Source organism: Oncorhynchus clarkii, chromosome 31 (genome assembly GCF_045791955.1).
Source record: "Oncorhynchus clarkii lewisi isolate Uvic-CL-2024 chromosome 31, UVic_Ocla_1.0, whole genome shotgun sequence".
NCBI lineage: Eukaryota > Metazoa > Chordata > Actinopteri > Salmoniformes > Salmonidae > Oncorhynchus > Oncorhynchus clarkii.
In genome coordinates this window covers 22802193-22825303 of record NC_092177.1, presented here as the reverse complement: position 1 = coordinate 22825303, position 23111 = coordinate 22802193, and the positions used below count along the sequence as shown (strand labels likewise).

At 42.7% G+C, this 23111-nt stretch overlaps 2 protein-coding genes across 2 annotated transcripts in view; both read left to right on the top strand.

Annotated features, from left to right (window-relative positions):
• LOC139391150 (alpha-1A adrenergic receptor-like) overlaps positions 1 to 12933 on the top strand; it is a 24065-nt gene extending 11132 nt beyond the window's left edge. Inside the window, exons 2-3 of the mRNA XM_071138710.1 lie at positions 9672 to 9813; positions 10018 to 12933. Coding sequence (XP_070994811.1) covers positions 9672 to 9813; positions 10018 to 10432 — 557 coding nt within the window. The 3' untranslated portion in view covers positions 10433 to 12933. The remainder of the gene's footprint in view (positions 1 to 9671; positions 9814 to 10017) is intronic.
• A 5193-nt stretch (positions 12934 to 18126) lies between these two features.
• On the top strand, positions 18127 to 20381 carry LOC139391166 (gastrotropin-like). Its single transcript, XM_071138731.1, has 4 exons — positions 18127 to 18452; positions 18732 to 18892; positions 19093 to 19182; positions 19975 to 20381. The coding sequence occupies exons 1-4, from the start codon at positions 18386 to 18388 to the stop codon at positions 20032 to 20034; spliced, it is 378 nt and encodes a 125-aa protein (XP_070994832.1). The 5' UTR covers positions 18127 to 18385; the 3' UTR covers positions 20035 to 20381.
• Positions 20382 to 23111: the final 2730 nt, after the last annotated feature.

Sequence of the window (23111 nt, the reverse complement as noted above, 5' to 3'; positions counted from 1 at the left end):
ATATGCCTTCAATATACAGGTAACTGCCCAAATAAAGGAAACACCAACATAAAGTGTCTAAATAGGGCATTGGGTCACAACGAGACAGAACAGTTTCAATGCACCTTGGCATTGAACATTTGTCTGGAACTCTATTGGAAGGATGCGACACCATTTTTCCACCATCATTTGGTGTTTTGTTGATGGAGGTGGGAAAGTGTTTCCTTTATTTTGGCAGTTACCTGTACATCTCTCTCGTTAGCTGCAGTAAATGAAGGTGGCACATCTAAATGCTGTCTCTCTGATCTCAGCCAGTCAGTGAAAAATCATTAATACTCAGGGGATAATTGTGTTATTTTCTCTGCATACATTTCCCTGGACACTTTAACCCATAAAAGTGTATATTTATAAGAACATCCAGCACTAAAGGCTTCTTATTTAGCCAATGGTGAAGGCAGCATGTCCAAACGTGACAATTTGTATTTATAAAACAGTGTGTTTGTGTGAGGCAGTGTTGTATTTGTGTGTGATTGAGACGGTGGAGCTGTGTATGTGTGTGTGTGTGTGTGTGTGTGTGTGTGTGTGTGTGTGTGTGTGTGTGTGTGTGTGTGTGTGCGCGTGTGTGTATCTCGATGTGTCTCAATGCGTGTATGTCTCCACCTGCGTGTGTCTTTGTTGTGCTTACGCAGTGAGGCCGCTGGCCCCTGTGCTCTGGGGGTAATTGAAATGGTGTTTTGAAGGGAAGAATAATGAGAATGCTAAGTGTCAGAGGAGTGATGTCGATATAGAGGGGATGGCAGGTGAGCCTTGTGACCGAGCTGCCATGGACCACTGGACAGGGTCACTAAAGCATGGGCGCATGGACATCAAATGAATGCACCGATAATAGCTTAATTCCGTGTCTTTCATTCAAAGCAATAACACTTTCCCTCGGCTTACATCGTTCATCACATATCACATTCATCACACACGTAGGCTATGTCACCAAGAAACCAGGTTTTTATAACACCAGACACATCTTACTGTACATACCTAATGGACATTCTATCATTCCGGTCTGAGTGTGTGATTTTCTCTCCCCTCAACGCTGATCTTAGACACCTCTTTGCAAGTGTGTACATGTGTGTGTGGTCATAAAGGTATCGAACACACCATCAGTGAGAATAACAGGATGCATTGCTTCCTCAGGACATTCCTGCAGATGCTCCTGTTGTTTCTTACGCTGTGTAATGTTTGATTTATTTTACCTTTATTTTAACAGGAAGTCCCATTGAGACCAAGGTCTCTTTTGGAAGGGAGCATCTTACAACAACAAATTACCCCAGAAAAAAAACACAAAGAGAAAAGAAACAAATGAAACGTTTTGTGCCATGTGTAAAGTAATGTGTTAAGTTCTGTGTAAAATAATGTAATAATGTGTGAGTGAAGGTTGTTTGTCTGCAGGAAGGAGGTGCAAACACTGTTTTCAGTGGACGGGATCAGATCATTGGAGAAACAATAGTTCTCCCTAAGTTCTTCCCCCACCGGACACTGGCTACATCCGTGCCAAACAGTTGACAGTTTATACTGACAGTTATGTATAGGAATTCAATATAAACACTGGCAAGAGGATACTGTAGAACAAAGTGTCATACACACAAAGTGCAGCACAAACACACAAAACAATCTACAATAATACACGTAGCTTTCAAAGCTAAATGTCACAAAGGACCTCCTGAGCAAACATGCAGGAAAAAGCTCTCCCGGTTTCTCTCCTGTTGTGTTCTTATCGTTCTTCTGTCCTCTCTAATCCTCTGTGTGTGTCAAATCAAATCAACCGTTATTGGTCACGTACACAGATCTACAGGTGTTATAGCCCAGGGCAGTCCAGAATGTAATTGTCCTGTGTTTTATATATGCAGCACATTCGGAAAGTATTCAGACCCTTTGACTTTTTCACATTTTGTTATGTTGCAGCCCTATTCTAAAATTGATTAAATTGTTGTTTTCCCCTTATTAACCTACACACAAGACCCCATAATGACAAAGCGTAAAAGGTTGTTTTTCCAAAGGTATGGAAAACAAAGCAAAAATACCTTATTTATATAAGTATTCAGACCCTTTGCTATGAGACTCGAAATTGAGCTCAGGTGCATCCTGTTTCCATTGATCATCCTTGAGATGTTTCTACATCTTGATTATGGTAAATTAAATTGATTGGACATGATTTGGAAAGGCACACAGCTGTCTATATAAGGTCCCACAATTGACAGTGCATGTCAGAGCAAAAACTAGAGCTCCAAGACAGGATTGTGTCGAGACACAGATCTGAGGAAGGGTATACATTTTTGTTTTCAGCAGTGAAGGTTTCCAAGAACACAGTGGCCTCCATCAATAAATGGAAGAAGTTTGAAACCACCAATACTCTTCCTAGAGCTGGCTACACAGACAAACTGAGCAATCGGGGGAGAAGGGCCTTGGTCACGGAGGTGACCAAGAACCCGGTGGTCAAGCTGACAGAGCTCCAGAGTTTCTTGTGGAGATGGGAGAACCTTCTAGAAGGATAACCATCTCCTCACTTCATGGTAGAGTGTCCAGACGGAAACCACTCCACAGTAAAAGGTACATGACAGCCCGTTTGGAGTTTACCGAAAGGCACCTAAAGGACTCTCAGACCATGAGAAACAAGATTCTCTGGTCTGATGAAACCAAGATTGAACTTGTTGACCTGAATTCCGATCATCACATCTGGGGGAAACCTAGCACCACCCCTACGGTGAAGCATGGTCGTGGCAGCATCATGCTGTGGGGATGCTTTTCAGCAGCAGGGACTAGGAGAATGGTCAGGATCGAAGGAAAGATTAACGGAGCAAAGTACAGAGAGATCCTTAATGAAAACCTTCTCCAGAGCGCTCAGGACTGCAGACTGGGGTGAAACCTGTTTTTGCTTTGTCATTAGTGGGTATTGTGATGTCAGTAGTGGGATTGTGATGTCATTAGTGGGTATTGTGATGTCATTAGTGGGTATTGTGTGTAGATTGATGAGGATTTTTTTTATTTCATCCATTTTAGAATAAGGCTGTAACGTATAAAAATGTGGATAAAGTCAAGGGGTCTGAATGGAATAATGCTGTGAAATTGTGACAATTATGATAATACCCTTTTAGTGTAAGAGCTGTTTGAAAAGATGGCCTGAAATTTCTACCTGTTTTGGTGGGATGGAGTTTTGGCCTGACACCAGGCGGTATATATAGTCAATAGACTAATAAGAAAGAACTTTCCAAACGTATCTGTCAATAATAGCTAGTTGAGAAGTGTCTCTTTCTAAGAGGCTATTGATTTGATATTGGGATAAAAACATCTCCATTGAAACATTAACAATCCAAAGTAGATATATTAGGGTGAGCAGTGTCATAATCCAGAATCTAAATATGAATACGTGGTGTGTATAGACAGTTTATAATTTGTTAAACAAAATTATATGTTAAGTAATAGATATATTAGGATGAGCCTAATCCTCTGATAATCCTCTTTGTACATGAGTGTGTGTGTGTTGGGTTGAGTTGACACAGTGGCTGTGTGTATTGGTCCAGGCACTGTGGTCTAGGCACTGACCCATGGTCGTGGCCCCCAGGGGACTCTCTGTGTGTGTAGAGCCCACTCCTGACAGAGAGGCAGACAGGAACACAGCTTTGTTGGCATGGGCTCATACCAGGCTAACGGCCCCTCTGTGGTTCCCTGGCCCCTTGGAGGAAGTGAAGCTTCCCACTACCCACTGGTTCTCCTCTCAGTCCCAGTACACTGCTCCTTTAATTTGGCACAAAACCTTTAGCTCTGGCCAAGGACAGAGAGAGAGAGAGAGAGAGAGAGAGCGAGAGAGCGAGAGAGCGAGAGAGCGAGAGAGAGAGAGAGAGAGAGAGAGAGAGAGACAGATCAGCCATTCTCTCTGTGTGTGGCAGGGATGGCAAGGATGCACTGTTTACTGTGAGGCTTGAGTCACAGATGGCACAACGCATTTGCAATTAGGATAATCTCTGTGTGTGTTTTGGTCTGTGAGATGGAGAGAGCGAGAGAGAGACAGAGGGAGAATGTTCTCTGTACGTGGCTTGACCTCCTGTACAGTACATGTATGAAACAGTGTTCACTGGCTGGTATTTTAGACGTCCACAGTAAATTACATAACCAGGAATTGATGCAGCGTAGGACTGCTTGAGATGCAGAATAGGTTGGGCATTAAGCCCCCAACTATCTACTTCTATCCCTCCCTCCCCCCATTTACCTTCCTCTTCCTTTCTTTCTTTCTCTGTCTGTCTGTCTCTCTCTGTCTCTCTCTTTCTGTCCATCTACCTCCATCTCTCTCTTTCAATCTTTCTCTATCTCTCTCTATTATTTGTTTACATTGCCAAAGTAAGTGAAATGGATAATAAACAAAAGTGAAATAACAATAAAAAATGTACAGTAAACAAAAGTTCCACTCTCTCTCCATCTCTCAAGTCTGGCACCAAGTCGGGTCTGGGGTAAGTGTTGGAAAGGATCCCCTGGACAGGGCCCAGTCAGGGGTAAAGGATGAACTGGGTCGTACCACTAGAGTTGTGCCTGTAAAATGAGTGTCTTTGACAATACACACCACACTTTCAAACAGTAGATGAGTGTCAGAGTGTGTCAGATTGTCTAAAATGTTTGCTTATGTATAAATGCATTTGAAAATGATATGTTGTGCTTTGTCGTAGGAAGTCTGGAGCAATTAATATTATGACTGTTTTCGTAGTTGTGTCATGCGCTATGGAGTGGTAGTGTTATGTGATACTATATTCTAAATGCATAACTTAGTTCAGACAATGTTACCACTACCAGATGACAGTGTTACCATTACCAGATGACAGTGTTACCATTACCAGATGACAGTTTTAACCATTACTAGATGACAGTGTTACCATTACTAGATGACAGTTTTAACCATTACTAGATGACAGTTTTAACCATTACTAGATGACAGTTTTAACCATTACTAGATGACAGTTTTAACCATTACTAAATGACAGTGTTACCATTACTAGATGACAGTGTTACCATTACTAAATGACAGTTTTAACCATTACTAGATGACAATGTTACCATTACTAGATGGTAGTGTTACCATTACTAGATGACAGTGTTACCACTACCAGATGACAGTGTTACCATTACCAGATGACAGTGTTACCAAACCAGATGACAGTGTTACCCTTAATATATGAGTGTTACCAGTACTACCAGATTACATTCTTACCAACACCAGATGGCAATGTTATGTGAACCACTAGATGACAGTGTTACCAGTACTACCAGATGACAGTGTTACCAGTACTACCAGATGACAGTGTTACCATTACCAGATGACAGTGTTACCATTACCAGATGACAGTATTACCAGTACTACCAGTGGACAGTGTTACCAATACTACCAGATGACAGGATAAACATTACCAGATGACAGCATTACCAGAAACTACCAGATGACAGTGTAACCATTACCAGTTGACAGTGTTACTACTACCATATGACAGGCTTACCAGTAGTACCAGTGGACAGTGTTACCACTACCAGATGACAGTGTTACCAATAGTACCAGATGGCAGGGTATCCATTACCAGATTACCAGTGCTACCAGATGACAGTGTTACCAGTGGAACCACTGGACAGTGTTACCAGTGCTACCAGACGACAGTGTTACCCGTAGTACCAGTGGACAGTGTTACCAATACTACCAGATGACAGAGTAACCATTACCAGATGACAGTATTACCAGTACTACCAGATGACAGTGTAACCATTACCAGTTTACAGTGTTACTACTACCATATGACAGGATTATACTTACCAGTTGACGTGTGAATAGTACTACCACATGACCAGTGGTACCAGTACCAGATGACAGTGTTACCAGTACTACCAGATTACAGTTGTACCACTACCACATGACAGTTGTTACCAGTATTACCACATGATAGCTATACCACTTCCAGATGACAGTGTTACCAGTGCCAGATGACAGTGTTACCAGTACCAGACGACAGTGTTAACAGTACTATCAGACGACAGTGTTAACAGTACTATCAGACGACAGTGTTAACAGTACTATCAGACGACAGTGTTAACAGTACTATCAGACAACAGTGTTAACAGTACTATCAGACGACAGTGTTAACAGTAGGAAAAGGTCACAGTGTTAACAGTCCTACCAGATTACAGTTTTCTCACTACCAGATGACTGTGTTAACAGTACTACCAGGTGAAAGCGTTACCAGTACCAGATGATAGTGTTTGCAGTACTACCAGATGACAGTGTTACCATTACTACCAGATGACAGGTGTTACCATTACTACCAGATTACAGGTGTCACCACTACCAGATGACAGTATTACCAGTACTACCAGCTGACAGTGTTACCAGTACTACCAGATGACAGTGTTATCATCACTACAAGATGACAGTGTTACCACTTCGAGATAACAGCTGTTACCAGTACTACCAGCTTACAGGTGTAACCATTACCAGATGACAGTATTACCAGTACTACCAGATGACAGGTGTTACCACTACCAGCTGACAGTGTTACCAGTACTACCAGATGACAGTGTTATCATCACTACCATATGACAGTGTTACCACGTTGAGATAAAAGTTGTTACCAGTACTACCAGATGACAGTGTTACCAGTACTACCAAGTAACAGTGTTACCATTACTACCAGATGACAGAATCACCACTTCCAGATGACAGTTGTTACCACTACCAGATGACATTGTTACCAGTACTACCAAGTAACAGTGTTACCATTACCACCAGAAGACAGGTGTTACCATTTTCAGTTGACAGGAATTACCACTACCAGACGCACTTCTCTTTATGTTGGTGTCCTGGAAAAGATTCATCTGGAGGCGAAAGAAACACACAAATGTTTAGGCGAGGTGTAGGCTAGCGAAATAAAACACTTTAAAAGAAAAGGAGAGCCGCACACTAGGAGCTCAGATACAATAATGTAATAACCTAACATCCAGAGTTATGACAGACAAGTTGTTTTCATCAGGGTCCTGGAAGAGAACAGTATGTGGTTCTCCAGATATTATGTCCTAATTTGTCCTATAACTTTCACACACGATTGCCTGGGATTATAGAGCATCCACAATTTTACCAGGAATGTGATTTTAATTTGGGCCGTTCATCTCCCCAGAGACCAAGTGCGGCTTACCCTACACCACAGACATCATTCAGACAGACGCACACACACACACACACACACACACACACACACACACACACACACACACACACACACACACACACACACACACACACACACACACACACAAACACACACACACACACACACACACACACACACAGAGAAATACACAGCCCAGCTATTCCATACTTATTTTATGTGTTTCACAACTCAGTGTTTTCTTTCCTAAGGCATGAGATTTCTTTCCTATGAGATTCCCTCTCACCAGCGATGCTTGGCCGTAGCAGTGGGGAGTGTGACACAACATAACACAGACTATCTGCTCTCATTAGTCTACAGAAGAAATGTGTTTGATGAGAATCCATGCTAATGTTGTAATCTACTGTAGTTAGGTGTTGGAACGTTTGTTATTGAGTCCAGGTTTTTGTCATTTAGTAGGTAAATGCATGTGGTCTCGCTTTCGCTCATAATTTTATTGTGGTGGTAAATGCTGTCCCTTGACTTTGGCACAATGTAAAAACACATGATAATAAATGTTGTGTTTTTTTTAACTGTTATTTAATAAGAAAACATGTACATCCTTTACACCACAACACATCCATTTGTATGCATTGTAGAAAACACTGGGGGCTAGCAGGTTGGCTTGTCCCACTGGTATAGATGAGTAGTGACATGTTTTGTGGGTTCAATCTATTATTTTGAATGCTAGACAATGAACACAATTATTGAATATATTGTTTCAATAAGAATAAAGAACACTATTAAAATGCCTATTTCTTTAATTAGTATAATGTGTCCCTCAGTTTGATTTCATTGGTGTTACCACTTTGACAAATCACTGATTACAAAGATATACAAGGACATTGATTATACCCTCCAGTAGCAAACAGTAGCAAACTGGAGGGAGGGGCCTATAAATCCTCTTCAGGAACGGACCCTTTTTTTCAATTTTCGCCTAAAATGACATACCCAAATCTGACTGCCTGTAACTCAGGCCCTGAATCAAGGATATGCATATTATTGGTACCATTGGAAAGGAAACACTTTGACTTTGTGGAAATGTGAAAGGAATGTAGGAGAATATAACACATTAGATCTGGTAAAAGATAATACAAAGAAAAAACTTCATCTTTGAAATGCAAGAGAAAGGCCATCATGTATTATTCCAGCCCAGCTGCAATTTAGATTTTGGCCACTATATGGCAGCAGTGAAAGTGCAAAGTTTTAGACTGAGCCAATGAACCATTGCATTTCTGTTCAAAATGTTGTTTCCAACTGCCCAAATGTGCCTAATTGGTTGATTTCAACTTTTCATGTTCAAAACTGTGCACTCTCCTCAAACAATAGCATGGTATTCTTTCACTGTAATAGCTACTGTAAATTGGACAGTGCAGTTAGATTAACAAGAATGTAAGCTTTCTGCCAATATCAGATATGTCTATGTCTTACGAAATTGTCTTGTTACTTACAACCTCATGCTAATAGCATTAGCCTACATTAGCTCAACGTCCCGCAGGGGACCCACCGATCCTGAAATACAAATATTACTGGTGACACAATGTTACCATAATGGTAAAGTCATTTAAGATACCATATTCATTTATTTAGAATGGGAAGATGTACCAGGGCTCCCAAGTGGCGCAGCGGTCTAAGGCACTGCATCTCAGTGCTAGAGATATCACTACAGTCTGTCTCACAACCAGCTGTGATTGAGAGTGCCATAGGGCAGCGCACAATTGACTCAGCGTGGTCCTGTTTTGGCAGGTGTAGGCCTTCATTGTAAATAAGAATTTGTTCTTAACTGACTTGCCTAGTTAAATAAAGGTAAACACATTTTTATTTTATTTGTATTTTTTAATTCAAATGCAATGCACAAATGCCACCGTAATTGAAATATGACCTTGAGATAGCAAGGCTAAGAAGTTTAAGATGCTATGTAGCCTTGAACACATACCGATTCCTGCCCTCTTTTTGAAGAGGTGCATCTCATCTGGAACGTATCTGTCTTCCCTCAGAATGTTGGGGTCATCCCAGGCCCTGTTAGTGTTGTTATGTGTCAATTCCAAGTGGCTAGGTTGGTGTCCGCCAGCCAGGTCCACATACCTGGGACTAATGTGGCGTCGTTGTCAGAAGGGGTAAAAATGATATTTATCTAGTTTAGGATCTCTGGCCTCCTTTACTGTGTCTTCTGGCAATGTTGCAAAAGGCCGCAATGAGCTGTTTTTGTCCCCCGTTATTTATCTTTCACTGAGGCAGTTTACATGTCCAGCTGATTTGGTCCATCATGAACCACATGGTTTCATTACAGCATGCTGCAATCTATTGGACAAAAATAGAAGTACACTAGTGAGCTTATCAAGCAGCCTGACGCGTGCAGCTTTATGTGTTGACTCTAATGATATAAAGGCTGTTGTTATGAACAGGGAACACAGATCAATATAGATCAATATAAAGCTGTATAACTTGTATCTGTTCTTGTTCCCCCAGGGTCTTTCAACCCAGACTTTCGTCCTCCTGAGACGCTGTTCAAGGTGTTCTTCTGGCTGGGCTACTTCAACTCCTGTCTCAACCCCATCATCTACCCCTGCTACAGCCGAGAGTTCAAACTGGCCTTCATACGCATCCTCCGGTTGGTCTATTACTTTAATACCTATCATATTACTGTACTCCTTAATTCATCTGCATCCTCCGGTTGGCCTTTCGTATTTCTTAGGCCAATGATATAAAATGATGTTAGAGTATGTACATTGTGTCTGTAGCTGTGGAAACAAAATACACATTTCAATGGACAATGTTTTTAATTAAACATTTTCCCGCCACTCCCCAACCTTAGATGCCAGTGTCACTATAGAAGTCGCCCAGGCTGGCGGGCTTCCAACTACCGCACCTCCCACTTCAACTCCTCTGGCCACTCACGGAAGAACTCTGCAGAGTCTGGCTACTCACGGAAGAACTCTGCCTGCCTCAACGGGAGCCAGCGCACCCTGCCCTCCTCAGCCAGCCCCAGCCCCAGCTACCTGCCGTCCTGCTCAGAGGGGGAGACCCTCTCCACCTGCTGGGCCTCTGCTGCCTCCAGGCCCTCCTCTATGCTGCCTGGGAGTCCTGCTGACTGCCAGCTGGGGACACTGAGGGGGGGTGTAGGGGGTGGAGGGACTCAGAGGGGGATGTCTCACAGGAAGTCCAGCCAGGGGGTGTTCTCGTTCCCATGTGGGGAGCGTGAAGGGGACATACCTGAGGATAAGGTTTGACTGTCTGGGAGTCTTACAGCCATCAGTTGTTGTTAAATGATTCCTTATGGGGATTTAAATCATGTTCAGTACCTGATTGATGAGGGGGAGTGATGTATGGTTCCATTTACTGTCAATGGTTCAAGTCAAGTCAAACTGTCAATGGTTTTGTATTGTTGGCATGGAAAATGGTTGAAGGAGTAGAGATGGCGCTACAGTGGCCTCTGCTGTATGTTAGCAGGTATTACTGAGCATCAGGGTCTGTCCAGCATCTGTTCAATGGAACAGTGTCAGATGGAGATGACTACAGATGAAGCTGTCTTGTATTTCTCAGAGAAATGATCAAGGGCAATAGTGTAGAAATGGGATAAACCACAAGAACTGTACATTATGGATTTGACCATAGCATACCAATGTATGCATCTGTTTCAAGGCTGTACATACAGGGAGATTCTCGTTTGGGCCAAAGACCGTCCTCCGTCCTCTCCCCTCTGTGACCCAGAAACCAAAAAGTGGTTTAATGTTGGAGGAGTGTGTTAATTCGTTAGTGGGAGAACAAAAGAGTGTCTTCCCCTCCTCAATGGCCACCTTTCATCAAGGATACTCATGTGTATCCTACCGCGGAAAAGTTTTGAAATCTGCCACACCCCCTTTGAATCAGCTTTTATGTCAGAGGAGAAAAAAATGAACACATTTAAAAATAATATGCTACTTATTGTTTTATCTATAAATGTATTGAAAAACTAATTTAATTTGTTTTGAGCACTTTACACGTGTTTGGGGGATCCACCTGTGTAAATGCAATTTTCCTAATGATGCGCAAGTGGAGAGGGACCGTCTCATTTCAAGCAACTGTATTTTCATCCACGTTCACTCTCCTCGCTGACTCTCCTTGATTAACTTTGACCTTTTTCAAAAGGAGGCGAGAGTGGACGGAGGAGAGAGGACGCCGGAGGTGAGCAAATCTAAGTTATAAAAGGCCACAGTATTGGCCCTAGGACTGGGAGAGACTATGCTACCTTGGGACTACCTGTAGAACTGCAACCTAATCTGTCATTCCTTCTCTTTCAGCTGGTCTGATCTGTAAATGTTTCTGGTCTCCTGGGGCTGTGGTCATTCTCTTTCAGCTGGTCTGATCTGTGATTGTTTCTGGTCTCCTGGGGCTGTGGTCAATCTCTTTCAGTTGGTCTGATCTGTGAATGTTTCTGGTCTCCTGGGTCTGTGGTCATTCTCTTTCAGTTGTTCTGATCTGTGAATGTTGCTGGTCTGTGGTCATTATCTTTAAGTTGGTCTGATCTGTGAATGTTTCTGTAGTGTGATCAGTCGGAGAATGGTGCTATATGTAAAGAGCAGATGATCACATTTCTGTTAATGTCACTCATTGTCTTTATGGTGTGTTTGCTTAAATAAAGTATAACCTGGTTTATCCGGTGTAGTAATCATATTGACAAACATCTAGTGGGTAAATAAAGTCTAACCTGGTTTATCCGGTGTAGTAATCATATTGACAAACATCTAGTGGGTAAATAAAGTCTAACCTGGTTTATCCGGTGTAGTAATCATATGGGAAAACATCTAGTGGGTAATCATATGGGATTACATCTCTTTCCGTTGCCCACGGAAAATGAGGGTGGGCTGGGAGCGGGCTGCATCGGTGGCACTGTGTTATTTTCAAAGCAGGTGAAGAAGGTATTTAGCTTGTCTGGGAGCAAGACGTCGGTGTCCGCGGCGTGGCTGGTTTTCCCTATGTAATCCGTGATTGTCTGTAGACCATGCCACATACGTCTTGTGTCTGAACCGTTGAATTGCGACTCCACTTTGTCTCTGTGCTGAGGTTTTGCCTGTTTGATTGCCTTATGGAAGGAATAACTACACTGTTTGTATTCAACCATATTCCCAGTCACATTGCCATGGTTAAATGCGGTGGTCCGTGCTTTCAGATTTGCGCGAATGCTGCCATCTATCCGCGGTTTCTGTTTTGGGTATGTTTTAATAGCCACCGTGGGAACAACAGACCCTATACACTTCCTGATGAACTCAGTCACAGCGTCCGTGTATATGTCAATGTTATTCTCAGAGGCTACCCAGAACATATCCCAGTCCCAATGATCAAGACAATCTAAAAGCATGGATTCTGATTGGTCAGACCAGCGTTGAATAGACATTAGCATGTGTACTTCCTGTTTGAGTTTCTGCCTATAGGAAGGGAGGAGCAAAATGGAGTCGTGATTTGATTTTCCTGAAGGGAGGGTGTGGAGGGCCTTGTAGGCATAGGCATTTCGAAAACGCGAATAGCAGTGATCTAGTGTTTTTCATAAGCGAGTGCTACAGTCAATGTGTTGATAGAACTTCGGAAGTGATTTCCTCAAATTTGCTTTGTTAAAAAAAGGTGCATGTTTTAAGATCTGACAAGTCTCCCATTTCACTCCCTCTCTGTCTCTTTGTGCTGTTTTGTTGAAATGAACCTGTAGCTATATCATTGTTTCTTTCACTGAATTAAAGAGGAAATCATTTGGTGTCAAGATATTCCCTTTATCCTCTCTGTCATGAGATTGTTATCATTTGAAGGTGTCAGTGCTTGCAGTGTCATTGCGTTGTCAGGGTGACAGAGTAGTTAACCAGGCTGTGGGAGCCAGCTACGTAACACAATGTTTCTTTCACCCTATCAGGATCAGGAAGAGAAAGAGAAAGCTTCTACATGGGCCAATGTCTTTATGCAACGCTCACTCCTATTTGTGATAGGACCTGACAACCAGATTACCACAATCAAAAGAGGAACCTGAAGCCAATGACATCATTTGGAGTGACATTATATTTCACAATCCTACATTTGATATTATTTCAATCTGTGCTGTCCAAGGTACAATTCTACTTATTTCTTAATGAACAGTGGAGTTTATTTTATGGCTGCTTTTGAAATCATTTACTTCAATCTAATTTCATACACACCTGAGACATGTTTATAACACAACAGATGGTCACTTTGGTGAGAAACAGTTCTCTATTTGACTTGGCTTATGTGCAGTAGAGGGTGAATTACCTATGTCACTGACCAACATATTGGCACACTGCCAGTGATTGTGGCACCATTATCAATGTTTATGGTTCTATGTGTGTGGTTGGTTGACGGTGTACACCATTTAAAGGAGCAAAGTGGCATCTCACCTCATCTTCATCAATTAGCTGCTGCTTCCATCGCTAAGCTGCCAGGCTTACACTGGGAGATACGAGATCCATGATGAATTCCTTAAGCACATTGGTAAGAAACTAGCGGTCTCCTACTATTCTATATGGTGTCTGAACAAAAGAATATGGTGACGGTATTGTTGAAAAAGGCAGCAAAAAGCTTCAAATTTTTTCATACTTCTCATTTTGTATTGAAAAGAGAGTGAGAGAGAGAGAAAGAGAGAAAGAGAGTAGGAGAGAGAAATAAAGAGAGAGGTTGAGAGAGAGAAAGAGAGAGAGAGGGTGAGAAAGCGAGAGAAAGAGAGAGAGAGGGTGAGAGAGAGAGAAATAGAGAGAGAGAGAGAGAAAGAGACAGAGAGTGTGAGAGAGAGAGAAAGAGAGAAAGGGTGAGAGAGAGGGTGAGAGAGAGAAAAAGAGAGAGAGAGGGTGAGAGAGAGAGAAAAAGAGAGAGAGAGAAAAAGAGAGAGACGGTGAGAGAGAGAGAGAAAGAGAGAGGGTGACCAGAACCTCCTACGACGGGCCGCAGACCGGAACCTCCTACGACGGATCGCAGACCGGAACCTCCTACGACGGGTCGCAGACCGGAACCTCCTACGACGGGTCGCAGACCGGAACCTCCTACGACGGGTCACAGACCGGAACCACCCACGACGGGTCGCAGACCGGAACCTCCTACGACGGATCGCAGACCGGAACCTCCTACGACGGGTCGCAGACCGGAACCTCCTACGACGGGTCGCAGACCGGAACCTTACGACGGGTCGCAGACCGGAACCTCCTACGACGGGTCGCAGACCGGAACCTCTTACGACGGGTTGCAGACCGGAACCTCCTACGACGGGTCGCAGACCGGAATCTCCTACGACGGGTCGCAGACCGGAACCTCCAACGACGGGCCGCAGACCGGAACCTCCTACGACGGGCCGCAGACCGGAACCTCCTACGACGGATCACAGACCGGAACCTCCTACGACGGGTCGCAGACCGGAACCTTACGACGGGTCGCAGACCGGAACCTCCGACGACGGGTCGCAGACCGGAACCTCCTACGACGGGTCGCAGACCGGAACCTCCAACGACGGGTCGCAGACCGGAACCTCCTACGACGGGCCGCAGACCGGAACCTCCTACGACGGATCGCAGACCGGAACCTCCTACGACGGGTCGCAGACCGGAACCTTACGACGGGTCGCAGACCGGAACCTCCTACGACGGGTCGCAGACCGGAACCTCCTACGACGGGTCGCAGACCGGAACCTCCTACGACGGGTCGCAGACCGGAATCTCCTACGACGGGTCGCAGACCGGAACCTCCAACGACGGGCCGCAGACCGGAACCTCCTACGACGGGCCGCAGACCGGAACCTCCTACGACGGGTCGCAGACCGGAACCTCTTACGACGGGTCGCAGACCGGAACCTCCTACGACGGGTCCCAGTCCGGATCCGCCAGAGTCTCCCTCCAGTCCGGATCCGCCAGAGTCTCCCTCCAGTCCAGAGGAGCCACTCACTCCTGACTCGAACATCAGTCCAGTGGCGTCCTCTAGGGTTCCCGCTCCAGAGACATCACGTAGGTGGGCCGAGTCAGAAGTGGAGCGGGATCCACATCCAGACCCTCCCATATAGGCTTAGGCGTGCGGCCAGGAGTCCGCACCTTTGGGTGAAAGGGACCTTAGTATTCTTTTTTTTTAAATTATTTTGGTTAGGTCAGGGTGTGACATGGGTGATATATGTGTTTTTATCACTGTCTAGGGGTTTTGTATGTTTATGGGGTTGTCTACTATCTAGGTGTTTTGTATGTCTATGGTTGCCTATATTGGTTCTCAATCAGAGGCAGCTGTATAACATTGTCTCTGATTGGGAACCATATTTAGGCAACCATATTCTTCGGGTAATTTGTGGGTCATTGTCTATGTGTTAGTTGCCTGCACTATATTTAGCTTCACGTTTGTTTTGTTGTTTTTGTAGTTTGTTTTTGTGTTTCTTCGTCTTCATTAAAAAATATGTATTCATCTCATGCTGCGCCTTGGTCTCCTCCATTTAACGAACGTGACAGAGGTAGTCACCTGGAATGCATTTCAATTAACAGACGTGCCTTGTTAAAAGTTAATTTGTGGAATTTCTTTCCTTCTTAATGGGTTTGAGCCAATCAGTTGTGTTGTGACAAGGTAGGGGGTAAAGAGAAGATAGCCATATTTGGTAAAAGACCAAGTCCATATTATTGCAAGAACAGCTCAAATGAGCAAAGAGAAACAACAGTCCATCATTATTTTAAGATTTGAAGGTCAGCCATTCCGGAAAATGTCAAGAATTTTTTAAGTTTATTGAAGTACAGTCGAAAAACCATCAAGCACTATGATGAAACTGGCTCTCATGAGGACCGCCACAGGAATGGAAGACCCAGAGTTACCTCTGCTGCAGAGGATTAGTTCATTAGAGTTACCTCTGGGTCTTCCATCCGTTCATTAGAGTTACCAGCCTCAGAAATTGCAGCCCAAATAAATGCTTCACAGAGTTCAAGTAATTTATGTACTTCTGTCCTTGAGCTGTTCTTGTCTATTGACGTTCTGTATTATCAAATCAAATTGTATTTGTCACATACACATGGTTAGCAGATGTTAATGCGAGTGTAGCGAAATGCTTGTGCTTCTTGTTCCGACAATGCAGTAATCTAACCTAACAGTTCCACAACTACTACCTTATGCACACAAGTGTAAAGGGATAAAGAATATGTACATAAAGATATATGAATGAGTGATGGTACAGAATGGCATCGGCAATATGCAGTAGATGGTATAGAGTACAGTATATACATATGAGATGAGTAATGTAGGGTATGTAAACAAAGTGGCATAGTTTAAAGTGGCTAGTGATACATGTATTACATAAAGATGCAGTAGATGATATAGAGTACAGTATATGAATATACATATGAGATGAGTAATGTAGGGTATGTAAACATTATATTAAGTGGCATTGTTTAAAGTGGCTAGTGATGCATTTTTTCCATCAATTTCCATTATTAAAGTGGCTGGAGTTGAGTCAGTATGTTGGCAGCAGCCACTCAATGTTAGTGGTGGCTGTTTAACAGTCAAATGGCCTTGAGATAGAAGCTGTTTTTCAGTCTCTCGGTCCCAGCTTTGATGCACCTGTACTGACCTCGCCTTCTTGATGATAGCGGAGTGAACAGGCAGTGGCTCGGGTGGTTGTTGTCCTTGATGATATTTATGGCCTTCCTGTGACATTGGGTGGTGTAGGTGTCCTGGAGGGTAGGTAGTTTCATGTTTTGTGTGAACACCAGGAAGAGCAGCTGCTGCTTGCAACAGCTAATGGGGATGCTAATAAAATGCCAAATTTCAATTACCAAATAGACACATCTCAACATCCACTGTTCAGGGGATACTGTGTGAATCAGGCCTTCATGGTTCAATTGCTGCAAAGAAACGACTAGAAAAGGACCCCAATAAGAATAAGAGACTTGCTTGGGCCAAGAAACATGAACAATGGACATTAGACCGGTGGACATTTGTCCATTTGTCTGGAGTCCAAATTGGAGTGTCTTTGGGAGATGCGGTATGGATGAACTGATGATCTCCGCTTGTGTATTTCCCACCGTAAAGCATGGAGGAGGAGGTGCTATGGTGTGGGGGTGCTTTGCTGGTGACACTGTCTGTGATTTATTTAAAATTAAGGCACACTTAACCAGCATGTATTCTGCAGCGATACACCATCCCATCTGGTTTGGGCTTAGTGGGACTATCATTTGTTTTTCAACAGGACAATGACCCAAAACCACTCCAGGCTGTGTAAGGTCTATTCTACCAATAATTAGAGTGATGGAGTGCTGCATCAGATGATCTGGTCTCCACAATCCCCTGACCTCAACCAAATTGAGATGGTTTGGAATGAGTCAGACTGCAGAGTGAAGGAAAATCAGGCAACAAGAGCTCAGCATTTGTGGGAACTCCTTGGTTGAGAGAATGCCAAGTGTGTTCAAAGCTGTCATCAAGGCTAAGGGTGGTTAATTGAAGAATCTCAAATATAAAATATATTTAGATTTGTTTAACACTTTTTGGGTTACTACATGATTCCATATGTGTTATTACGTAGTTTGATGTCTTCACTATTATTCTACAATGTAGAAAATAGTAAAAATAAAGAAAAGCCCTTGAATGAGTAGGTGTTCTAAAACTTTTGTCATAAAACGTTTGTTTTTATATTGGTTTCTAGGCCAAGATGATCGTTATTATCAATACTGACTCGGGAGCCTACCACTGAAAAGGAGGGACCAGATTCATATGATTAAATACATGGCTATGGGAGAGACTATCTATCCACCATAGGGGTGTTACGTCAGCAATACTATTGCAATGTGCAGAGCATCTTATTAGAAACATCTGTCTGTCATGCTGCACAAACTTGTTCTGTATGACTCAATCACATCCGATATGACATTTCTTAAAGCAACAGCAACCCAATAGTGAATAGCATAGGTGAAATCCACTTTTCTGAACACTTGAGTGCCTGACTGTTTCTGCGTGCAGCAACGTTATTTCGTTGCATTGGCAATAGAACGACAAGTTGCCTTGACTGGCATGTGCTCTACAAACTTCCTATTGGAGTCTTTGTGCTGCTGTCAGTGAGGCCTGTGTGTGGAGGGAGGGAATGAGGCAGTTTTGTCAGTGAGTCACTGAACATTGCATGATAAAAAGAAAGAATTCTTTCAAAAGAAGGAGAATACCACACCTCTCTAGAGTTCTCTGCTGTCTCTGGTCAGTTCTTCACCACCATGGCATTCTCTGGGACGTATGAGCTTGAAAGTCAAGAGAATTACGATGAGTTTCTGGAGGCAATTGGTAAGTCAAACTCTAAAAGATGTATTTATGTGTTGAACGTGTTTGAGTCAAACTAAAAGGTTTTAATTAGATGTTTATGTCATTAACCTCAATCTTTCCCCCATGAATCTTTTCCACCGTGCACTACCGTAGCTCTACCCCTAACCACAACATTTAATCCTAACACTAGCCGCAACTATCAGTCTAATTCTAACCATAACCCATATTTTACCCCTACCCTTACCCTAACCCCAACCTTAACATATAACCCTTACTGTACCCTCTGTACTTTTCCTTCAGGGTTTGCCCATGCCAAGACTGACTTCAAAGTGATAACAGAAGTGCTTCAGGAGGGGGACGATTTTACCTGGTCACAGATTATTCCCAACTGGACCTTGACTAACAAGTTCACCATCGGACAGGAGTGTGAGCTAGAGAGCATGCTACGCTCCAAGTTCGTGGTGAGTGAATAAGTGAATGAATGAATGAGTGTGAGCTAGAGAGCATGCTACGCTCCAAGTTCGTGGTGAGTGAATAAGTGAATGAATGAATGAGTGTGCTCTTTAAACTCGTTGGAATAGTATTCAAAGAGATACAGCGTATGTACTGTACTTTCCCTCTGAATGTGAGTCACGTGGTGAACTCTTTTTGTCCCTCTTAGACCACCGTCACCATGGAAGGAGGCAAGATAATTATTCCGTTCCCCCAGTATCATTTCACTGCTGAGATCAGTGGGGACAAGCTGATCATGGTAGGAGAAAGAGACTGAGGCAGAGAGAAAGAAAGAGTACAGTGATTGAGTTATTGAGTGATTAAAGTTAAGAGACTTGTTAGTGAGTGATTAAAGTAAGGAGTCTTGTTAGTGAGTGATTAAAGTAAGGAGACTTGTTAGTGAGGGATTAAAGTAAGGAGACTTGTTAGTGAGGGATTAAAGTAAGGAGACTTGTTAGTGAGGGATTAAAGTAAGGAGACTTGTTAGTGAGGGATTAAAGTAAGGAGACTTGTTAGTGAGGGATTAAAGTAAGGAGACTTGTTAGTGAGGGATTAAAGTAAGGAGACTTGTTAGTGAGGGATTAAAGTAAGGAGACTTGTTAGTGAGTGATTAAAGTAAGGAGACTTGTTAGTGAGGGATTAAAGTAAGGAGACTTGTTAGTGAGTGATTAAAGTAAGGAGACTTGTTAGTGAGGGATTAAAGTAAGGAGACTTGTTAGTGAGTGATTAAAGTAAGGAGACTTGTTAGTGAGGGATTAAAGTAAGGAGACTTGTTAGTGAGTGATTAAAGTAAGGAGATTTGTTAGTGAGGGATTAAAGTAAGGAGACTTGTTAGTGAGGGATTAAAGTAAGGAGACTTGTTAGTGAGTGATTAAAGTAAGGAGACTTGTTAGTGAGGGATTAAAGTAAGGAGACTTGTTAGTGAGGGATTAAAGTAAGGAGTCTTGTTAACACTTTTATGTGACATACTGTACAACAGAATGGATATTTTAATTCCAATACTCTGATAAACCCTCTCTCCGTGTTCTTGTCTCCTTTCTCTGTTATACAGCTCTGTACAACCACTGGGGAGAAGGGTGTGACCCTGAAGAGAATCAACAAGAGGATCTGATATCAAAAATGTAACGTGTTGAGACAGAGCTCTTCTGTGTGTGCTGTTACTGGAAACCTTGTCCCCACTACCCCGTAAACTACCCGTATGATACTGTTTCACCTCCAGAAACATCTGGATGACTCATACCAGCTGAATCACCCTTCCAGTACATTTCCAGCAGCGGTCCCCTGTCCATCTTTAATATAAAAAGAGATATACCAAACAATCTATGCAACTTCCTGATATTCAATGTTTGAAGTGTGTCAATGGAATCCATGAACTACCTTCATGTGAATAAAGTAATGTCTTATTTCTTTGTACCAGCTGATCATGTAAAATAAAAGTAAAATGAACACACAAGAGAACACCAGACTCATTGCCAAGGCAGCTTTCTTTGTTATAGAATCATCCTGAGCTTCGCTGTTGCAGTAGAGTAACAGTTGCAGTCTGCCTCCCCCTACTGCTTATTAGGAAACAGTGCAGATGTGTTTCTAGCTCAATAAGGCTTAGTGAAGAGACAGGCAGCTTTGGGCCCTCTTGGGGTTTCTCTTCAATGTATGTGGAGCTGTTCACTCCGCGGGCGTGGAGATCTGGGGGGCCAGACAGAAGGCCGATCTACGCCATCTCATTACATTTACTAACCTCACTGCCCTCCTCAACCATGTTCTTGGATAACCATTGTAAACGATAGAGGTTATATCATCATATAGGTCTATTTTCTATATCTGGTTTAGATTTTGTTGAAGGATTTTTATCAATAATGACTAAATAATGTATGCATTCAACGTGGAATTATAACTAACGTTAATTAACAGAACTCTATGCTGTCTGAAGAATAAAATATATAAAGTTTAAAATGTATACATAGACCAAGAGGAAGTGTTAACAGACAACTTGTGACCACAGTGAAACTAACAACAGGAGAAATGTCTGGTCCCCATCCAGGGAGGGGAAAAACCATTGGACTTGCAATAGATTGCGTAACATGTGGTAACATAAGATAAACAATATGTGTGTGTTGGAATTGCATTGAAAAGTAGCTAAGTCATTGTCCAAGAGGAAGAAAGACAATGTCCAAGAAGAGGAGGGACATATTAAAAGCTATGACACTGTATGTGATATATAAGACAATGTACATGTGATTATGGCAGAGCTCTCGGGAATAAACACTACTGATTACTTTTAAGGCTGGTCTCTGTCTATTTTATGCAAATAAGGATTTACAAATTCTTAGAAACGGTGTGTTTTCCTTGAATTGATTAATGAACATATAGGAATCAAAATTCCTCTAACAATCTGGTCCTTCGAGCCGGATCTAAATATCTGTTCCTGTCATCTGAAGGTAACAAGCCGAGAACCGTGCACGTGCGGGACGTGGTCCCGTAAAACAAAGTCCTGTCCTGTGACATTGGGGCTCTATAACAGGCCGGTATACATCCCAGGTGAGCAGGAACGGTGACTAGATCCAAAACCAACATTGCTTTTCCCAGTCGGCGACAAGGTCAGTAGCCTCAATTTCTGATTTTTTTGGGGGAATGATTTAAGTTATCTTTGGTTGATGTTCTAAAAGGTTTAGAATTTATCAACAATAGGAGCGTTACTATTCCAAACAGATTCTATGGGTTTTGTATGACCAATATACAGTGCCTTGCGAAAGTATTCGGCCCCCTTGAACTTTGCGACCTTTTGCCACATTTCAGGCTTCAAACAAAGATATAAAACTGTATTTTTTTGTGAAGAATCAACAACAAGTGGGACACAATCATGAAGTGGAACGACATTTATTGGATATTTCAAACTTTTTTAACAAATCAAAAACTGAAAAATTGGGCGTGCAAAATTATTCAGCCCCCTTAAGTTAATACTTTGTAGCGCCACCTTTTGCTGCGATTACAGCTGTAAGTCGCTTGGGGTATGTCTCTATCAGTTTTGCACATCGAGAGACTGACATTTTTTCCCATTCCTCCTTGCAAAACAGCTCGAGCTCAGTGAGGTTGGATGGAGAGCATTTCCACAGATTCTCGATTGGATTCAGGTCTGGACTTTGACTTGGCCATTCTAACACCTGGATATGTTTATTTTTTAACCATTCCATTGTAGATTTTGCTTAATGTTTTGGATCATTGTCTTGTTGGAAGACAAATCTCCTTCCCAGTCTCAGGTCTTTTGCAGACTCCATCAGGTTTTCTTCCAGAATGGTCCTGTATTTGGCTCCATCCATCTTCCCATCAATTTTAACCATTTTCCCTGTCCCTGCTGAAGAAAAGCAGGCCCAAACCATGATGCTGCCACCACCATGTTTGGCAGTGGGGATGGTGTGTTCAGCTGTGTTGCTTTTACGCCAAACATAACGTTTTGCATTGTTGCCAAAAAGTTCCATTTTGGTTTCATCTGACCATAGCACCTTCTTCCACATGTTTGGTGTGTCTCCCAGGTGGCTTGTGGCAAACTTTAAACAACACTTTTTATGGATATCTTTAAGAAATGGCTTTCTTCTTGCCACTCTTCCATAAAGGCCAGATTTGTGCAATATACGACTGATTGTTGTCCTATGGACAGAGTCTCTCACCTCAGCTGTAGATCTCTGCAGTTCATCCAGAGTGATCATGGGCCTCTTGGCTGCATCTCTGATCAGTCTTCTCCTTGTATGAGCTGAAAGTTTAGAGGGACGGCCAGGTCTTGGTAGATTTGCAGTGGTCTGATACTCCTTCCATTTCAATATTATCGCTTGCACAGTGCTCCTTGGGATGTTTAAAGCTTGGGAAATCTTTTTGTATCCAAATCCGGCTTTAAACTTCTTCACAACAGTATCTCGGACCTGCCTGGTGTGTTCCTTGTTCTTCATGATGCTCTCTGCGCATTTAACGGACCTCTGAGACTATCACAGTGCAGGTGCATTTATACGGACACTTGATTACACACAGGTGGATTGTATTTATCATCATTAGTCATTTAGGTCAACATTGGATCATTCAGAGATCCTCACTGAACTTCTGGAGAGAGTTTGCTGCACTGAAAGTAAAGGGGCTGAACAATTTTGCACGCCCAATTTTTCAGTTTTTGATTTGTTAAAAAAGTTTGAAATATCCAATAAA

Bases quoted from the DNA above. Each gene is read 5' to 3' on its own strand.
- LOC139391166 (XM_071138731.1), top strand. From the start codon at position 18,386: ATGGCATTCTCTGGGACGTATGAGCTTGAAAGTCAAGAGAATTACGAT. The intron at 18,893-19,092 runs GTGAGTGAATAA...TGTCCCTCTTAG, and splicing joins TGCTACGCTCCAAGTTCGTG to ACCACCGTCACCATGGAAGG. The intron at 19,183-19,974 runs GTAGGAGAAAGA...TCTGTTATACAG, and splicing joins GTGGGGACAAGCTGATCATG to CTCTGTACAACCACTGGGGA.